General features: G+C 48.5%; 1 protein-coding gene across 2 annotated transcripts; it reads right to left on the bottom strand.

The window, feature by feature from the left end:
* Nucleotides 1-4,026: 4,026 nt before the first annotated feature.
* Nucleotides 4,027-6,738, bottom strand: ATP5MC1 (ATP synthase membrane subunit c locus 1). Of its 2 annotated transcripts, none has more exons than XM_047758443.1 (5): nt 6,605-6,738; nt 6,055-6,102; nt 5,061-5,138; nt 4,538-4,716; nt 4,027-4,245 (listed from the first exon to the last, which is right to left on the bottom strand). In XM_047758443.1, the coding sequence occupies exons 2-5, from the start codon at nt 6,091-6,093 to the stop codon at nt 4,131-4,133; spliced, it is 411 nt and encodes a 136-aa protein (XP_047614399.1). In that variant the 5' UTR covers nt 6,094-6,102; nt 6,605-6,738; the 3' UTR covers nt 4,027-4,130. The 2 variants fall into 2 exon arrangements, with proteins under 2 accessions (XP_047614399.1, XP_047614400.1); XM_047758444.1 differs by having other exon boundaries at nt 6,675-6,737.

Genomic DNA, 6,738 nt, shown 5'->3' with positions numbered 1-6,738 from the left:
AGCATCCTGGAGTTCAGGTCACTGATGTGCCCCTTCCCTCTCTAAAAAGATACTGTGAAGATCCTTCTTCCTTTCCCCAAGATCCTATGTCCCACTGCCTTCTGGAGCATTCCTCCCCCTCCAGGGCCTAGCCTTTTGTCTTGGGCTCAATGCCAGGAACAGATGAAGGGTTCCTACCCAGGTCTTAAACTGGGGACTAAATGGAAAAATCAAAACTTGGACTGGATTTTTTGATGCTTCTAAGTAATAATTGCTATATTTAAAAATTTAAGGAGTCCTCTATGGTGCAGTGGGTTAGGGATTCTGTGTCATCACTGTAGCAGCTTGGGTCACTACTGTGGTGTGATTTGATCCCTGGCCTGGGAACTTCCATGTGCTGAGGGTGTGGCCAAAAAAAATAATACATGTATTATGTTTTATCTCATTAATACATCTTTATATTACATACATTTCACTAATACCGTGCATGGATGTATTATACATATGATCTTTTTTTTTTGGCCACACCTGCACATTTGGAAGTTCCTGGGCCAGGGATCAAACCCATGCCACAGTAGTGACAATGCCAGATCCTTAACCCACTGAGCCGCCAGGGAACTCCTCGCCCTCCTTTTAGAGATGAGGAAATCATGGCTCAGGAGAAATAATTAACTTCCCAGTTAGGAGGGGGCAGGGCTGAGCTTTGCATTCCCTTCTAACTCCCAAGTCCATGTTCTTTGCCACCATGCTGAACTCTTAAGGCAGTGGTTACTACTTGTTTTTTGGTCATTACCCTTATGAGAATATAATGAAAACAGTGCACCTCTGTATCCACTCAAATACTTTGCGCTAAGCAAAATGACCCCACCCATGGGCCCTAAACCTTTAAAGAACCTCAACAGTAATGGACTAACTGCCTGGTTGAGGATACGAATGCATTTTCCATGCTCTAGGGCCCACCAACCCCATTCCCAACCTTGCTAATTTGGATTTAAGTCCAGCCTTTGGAGCCTATGATGAAGGGATATTTAACTCTTACCAGCTCTTGGAGCATCATAGGAAGCAAAAGGCAACCATCTGCCCTAGGGGCCACTGCTTGATTACCACCAGAGGGTAGTGACCTGGCAAGGATGCCAGCCTGACATCCCAGAAGGTTACTGCATTCCATTTGCGTAACAGCATTACCAGTTAATCCACTGCTCCCTTGGTGACACCTCGGCTGCCAATTCAAACTGATTCTTTCTGGCTCTGAGATTCCTGGGCTCTGCTTCCGTTCTATCACTGGGTTGCTGTGGGCAATCTTGAGAGAGTTAAAGAAGCTAAGAGAACAAGCATATTACTAATTGTAATCAATAATAATTATTGGTAGACAATAGTTCTCAACAGGGAGTGATTTTGCTCTCCAACTAGAGACATTTGTCAATATCTGACATTTGGCAATTGGTTGCCACATGGAGGGAGGGGAGGTTGCTACTGATGTCTAGTGGGTAGAGACCAGGGATACTGAGAAATGTCATACAATGCATGGGATAGCCCCCCCCAACAACGAATTATCTGGCCACAAATGTGTCAAGGAGAAGTCATGCTGTGGTAGAAGACTCTGATTCTTCAATGTCAGGTGGACTTGATTTAAATTAAACCATTGGCCTGCTGTGTGACCTTGATCAGGCCATACATACATAGTTTCATACTCATCACTGAAACTTAAGACGAGTTAGCGCAGTGATTAGAACACAAGTTCTAGGGGGAGTTCCCGTCATGGCTCAGTGGTTAATGAATCCAACGAGGAACCATGAGGTTTTGGGTTCGATCCCTGACCTTGCTCAGTGGGTTGAGGATCCAGCGTTGCTGTGAGCTGCGGTGCAGGTCGCAGATGCAGCTCGGATCCCGCGTTTCTGTGGCTCTGGCGTAGGCTGGTGGCTCCAGCTCTGATGAGACCCCTAGTCTGGGAACCTCCATATGTTCTGGGAGTGGCCCTAGAAAAGGCAAAAAGACAACAACAAAAAAAAAACCCCAAACCCCCACAGGTTCTAGAGTCTGAATCCCAGCTTTACTAACCAGCTGTATGACAGTCACAGGATTCCTCACCTCTCTGAGCCTTTTTCCACACCTACACAATGACAGACTTCACAGGGAGGCTGGAAGTCATTCATTGAAAACACTTATCACCATGTTCCATGTCCAAGCGCTCGAATGTTAGCTGGCACTAGTGCAATGGACGCTGGCCTCCTTGCTTTTCCTCTTCTACAGCACTTAGCTTCTGTACCCACATATTCAATAATGTCTGGCATTGTTCAGTGTAATTTCCACTCTCTTGATTTGTTAGCATTTCCTGAAACTCCTAGGAGGATGTGCAACAATTAATACCTGCATACCTGTCCTCAAATTGCATGTAAATCGAACCCAGTCTTCTTATTTTTTTCTTGACTTTTAGGGCTGCACCTGCAGCACATGGAAGTTCCCAGGCTAGGGGTCAAATGAGAGCTACAGCTGAAGGCTTGTGCCACAGCTAGAGTAATGTGGGATCCGAGCCACGCCTGCAATCTACACCACAGCTCACAGCAACGCTGGATCCTCAACCCACTGAGCCAGGTCAGAGATCGAATCTGAGTCTTCACGGACGCTAGCTGGGTTCATTACATCTGAGCCACAACAGGAACTTCATCCTTTTTTTTTTCTTTTCTTTTTTTTTTTTAGGACCACACCTGAGACATTTGCAAGTTCCAGGCTAGGAGTCAAATCAGAGCTGCAGCTGCCAGCCTGTGCCACAGCCACAGCCACAGTTGCTTGGGATCCAAGCCATGTCTGCCACCTACACCACAGCTCAAGGTAAGGCCAGATCCTTAATCCACTGAGTAAGGCCAGGGATTAAACCTGCATCCTCCTGAATACTAGTCTGATTTTTTCCACTGCACACAACAGGAACTCCCTTGAATCCATTCTTATTGACTAGTATTTTTTTGGTGTTTTAACCCTCTTTACTAGCTGTCCTTCAGCTGGAAAGTATTAATACTTATTAGGGATGTTTTTAGTTTCACATTTTCAGTTTTGCAGTAACCTGAGGTATCAGCTTCTCAAAAAACGGGTCCCATTTATAAGCTATTATTCATTTTGAAACCATCTAATTTGATTTTTTGGGGCCACACCCACAGCATGAAATTCCCGGGCCAGGGATCAAACCCCAGCCACATCAGGGACGACGTTGAGTCCTTATGACCGCTAGGCCACCAGGAAACTCTCAGCTTTCTCTTACCTGGGTTATCTATCAGTCCCACTTCAGGCAAGTGGGAAGCACCTGCTGGGCCTAGACTGGGGCCACAGAAAGAGGCTGAGAAGTTCTCTAAGCAATTCGTTAGCTGGTTCACTTGCCCGGAACACCCACCCTGGCAAAGCTAAGACTGTAATTTCTTCCAGAGCATAGACTCTGTCCCTCATTGGCTAAATCCAAAACACTGAGGCACTCTAAGAAAGGCTAATTGAGAGTGAAATTGAAACTTACAAGCGGAGGCAGACGGAGGCCCACCTTCATCTCTAACGTGCCACACAACTTCTTTGGGACCAAGTTTCCCTATCTGTGTCACCTTAATTGTGGGGCCAAAATGAATATAGATGGGACATCACGGCAAGTAAAAGGTTTAGGCTGGCCTGAGGGCGGAGTCCCCAGGTCTGCCACTTACCAGCTGCTCTGTGAGGCTGGACAAGTTATTTTGCTTCCCTAAGCGCCTGGGCGCCCTCTTTTGCAAAAATCACTGCATTTATACAGAGTTGAGGAGATGACAAACATAGAGCACTTGGCACAGAGCTTGCTGCAAATCGAGGCCCCCAAAACCGCTACATATTATTACACTAAATGTGAAGAGGGAAGAAGCACCCATTATCATGAGACAAACCCACGCTCCCTGCAGATGTTCTTATGGCCGTGAGAGTGCTCCTTCTCAGCACTGAAGAGTTCCTCATCACCCAGGGTGGCCCAAGCCCACTTCCTTCGTCCCTCCTTTCCAGGAAGGCTCTCCCCCAGGGCAAAGGACAGAGGCGCAGGCAGACGGGTTTAGAGAAACGTTGTGTTTAATGGTCAAGCTCAGCACACTCCAGCACCGGGCATGGCCTTGGAGTCGAAGCAGCAGGGACGGGTAGGTGACCTCCACGAAGCCTCACATGGCGAAGAGGATAAGGAAGGCGACCATCAAACAGAAGAGCCCCATGGCCTCAGACAGGGCAAAGCCCAGAATGGCATAGGAGAAGAGCTGCTGCTTCAGAGATGGGTTCCTGCCGGGGACAGAGACCGATGCCAGCCCAGGGAAAGAAAGGGGTGGTGCTTAGGTGAATGGGGAGTGTGGAAACTGGGAGGGGGCCTGGCTTGCAAGTATCCTGGGGATCGGACGGGCAAGCAGAGTACCAACACGGTAAGTTTAAGGGAGCTGGGTTGGCAACGAATTTAAATTCTGAGAAAACAGGAGGTAGAGGAAATCAACTCGAAGCTACGATCTCGTGCTGAGGCTGCCTCCAAATAGGGTAGAAATTTATAGGAGGAGATGCTCCAGACCGCCCCGAAACTTACCTGGCATAGCCAATGATCAAGCTGCCAAACACTGTTCCAATGCCAGCCCCGGAACCAGCCACACCAACTGTGGCGGCCCCAGCACCAATAAACTTGGCCGCTGTGTCAATGTCCCGGGAGACAACACTGGTCTGGAACTCCCGCCTGGCCACCTGGAGTGGGACACTGCTGCAGGGAGGCTAACAGGACGGGGAGAGAAAGGGAGAGGGTAAGGCTTGAGGACAGATGGCTGTCTCCACCCCTCACCCCGCCCACGAGAGCTCTGAACTTGTTGGCAAACTGCTGAGCAAGTAGAGAATGCTCAGAATGCAGAGTTTGGGAGTTACTCTTCGGGTCCACTTCCAGACAGGACAAGGGAAATCCTGTGGGTTAGGGAAACCCACCATATTCCCCTTGGGGTACTTAGAACTATTCAGATACCACAGATTCTATGACTCCCCTCTCGCTTTGGCCTAAAGGCAATTCAACTAACTTAATGGAACCCACTCTGGGGAACTTCTCAAGAGGGCCCATTCTCCTTTACCTGTTCAGATGGGATTTCTGGCCTACTCAGGAAGGAGGCAGACACAGGCCTGATAAGACCCCTGGTACAAGAGCGGAGCTATAAAATCAGAAAGACACATTCCTCCAAATCAGGCAAGAAAATAAAACAAAAAACCCTAATTGCTGAGCTTCTGTCAAATAACTACAAATATTACAAAACAAGTTCAATATATATCAAGGCCAATTAATGTATTCCTCTCTCAACCTGAGAGGGCTGTCCTGAGACCAGGGTGTCGTCAGCAGTGGCAACCTTCCCATTTACCTTCCCAGGTAAGGAGGTTCACTTCTGTGGGCACAGCACTTAATCAATATCTCAGAAGGGACAAAAAAAAAAACCCAAAAACAAACACACACAAAACACGCCACACTAGTATCAAACCAAGCACAGGAAGGGTTTGTACCCAGATCACCAAATGAATCAAAAGAGGAAAATCTTACTTTGCTAAAAATGCAATCACGGTTACACACCCTGAATGGAGTGGGCCAGTGAGCCTGGTAAGGCTCCTGAAACAGTCACCTAAGCAAAGACTCCTGCAACAGTTTTCTTAAAATATTTCAACAAATACAACGTAGCAGTTCTCAAACTTGGCTTAACATTCAAATCATCTCGGGAGTTCTAAAAAACAGAACAAAACAAATGTATAGATTCCACCCCATGGGGGGTAGTCTGGGCGTTAGACTATTTAAAAGCTACCTCATTCCAATGTACAGCCAAAGCTGAGACTCACTGCTTCAGTGGGCTGTCTAGCTATAAGTCAGACAAGGAGTAAAAAGGTCAGATCCAGATTCTGACCACATTCCAAAGCCAAGACAATTTGGTTTACAGGCCCAAATAATCAAAGGTTAACTGCATCACATCCTGCAGCTTCCCTAAAGGGGCAACAACAGCAGGATGCCAAGCTCCTCTCAGTTCATTCATTAAACGCTGATGGCTCTACCTGGCGCTACAGGGCACCCCGGAGCCACAAGCTTACCAGAGCAGGAGAAATGAGTAGCGCCCCGGTGGTCTGCATTTTTTCCGTCTGCAGAGAAAAAAGAAAAAATCCACTGGCACCCTGGTGGTTTGCTTATAGTGGCGACCTTCGGTCGTCCCCTTCACCCCGCCCGTCCTCCCTGGACCACGCTCTTCCTCGAATAGTGCACCAGCTGAGGAGAACATTAGAGGTCAGAAGGACTGGGCGAATTCCCGGTCCACCACTTTCAGCGCGACAGGTCTGCAAAGGAAGGTCATGGAAATCGGAAGTACAGGAAGGAGGCCCGGCCCAGGAGGGAAATGCTATCCCAAGAGGATGGTCTCCGGGGAAGACCGTACGTATAAGCTGGGCAGATGCCGTTCAGTCTGCCTAATTTTACACAGCTGTCCACAGTCCGCTTGAACCAGGGCAGTTACCCATTACGGTTGGTAATTAACATTAATTGTTAAGGCTATAGAGGCTCGTCGCCTTTCCCGGCCCTAGGGGCAAATGCCCCTCCAAACAACCCGGCCACATCCCTGCCAAGTGCTGGCTTTCGGCCCCAAGTCACCTGCACTCTCACTGCCCCGCTGCCCCGGCTTGGAACACAGCGCTCGCCCGGCTCAAGGTGACTGACTCACCTCCCGGCTTTAGCTCTAGGACTCAGCGCTCAGCGCCCCCACCCACGTGTCCGGGGGTCCCCCT

The sequence above is a fragment of the Phacochoerus africanus genome, chromosome 14, assembly GCF_016906955.1.
Source record: "Phacochoerus africanus isolate WHEZ1 chromosome 14, ROS_Pafr_v1, whole genome shotgun sequence".
NCBI lineage: Eukaryota > Metazoa > Chordata > Mammalia > Artiodactyla > Suidae > Phacochoerus > Phacochoerus africanus.
The sequence above is the reverse complement of the archived record's forward strand: the minus strand, read 5'-3'. Positions and strand labels throughout refer to the sequence as shown.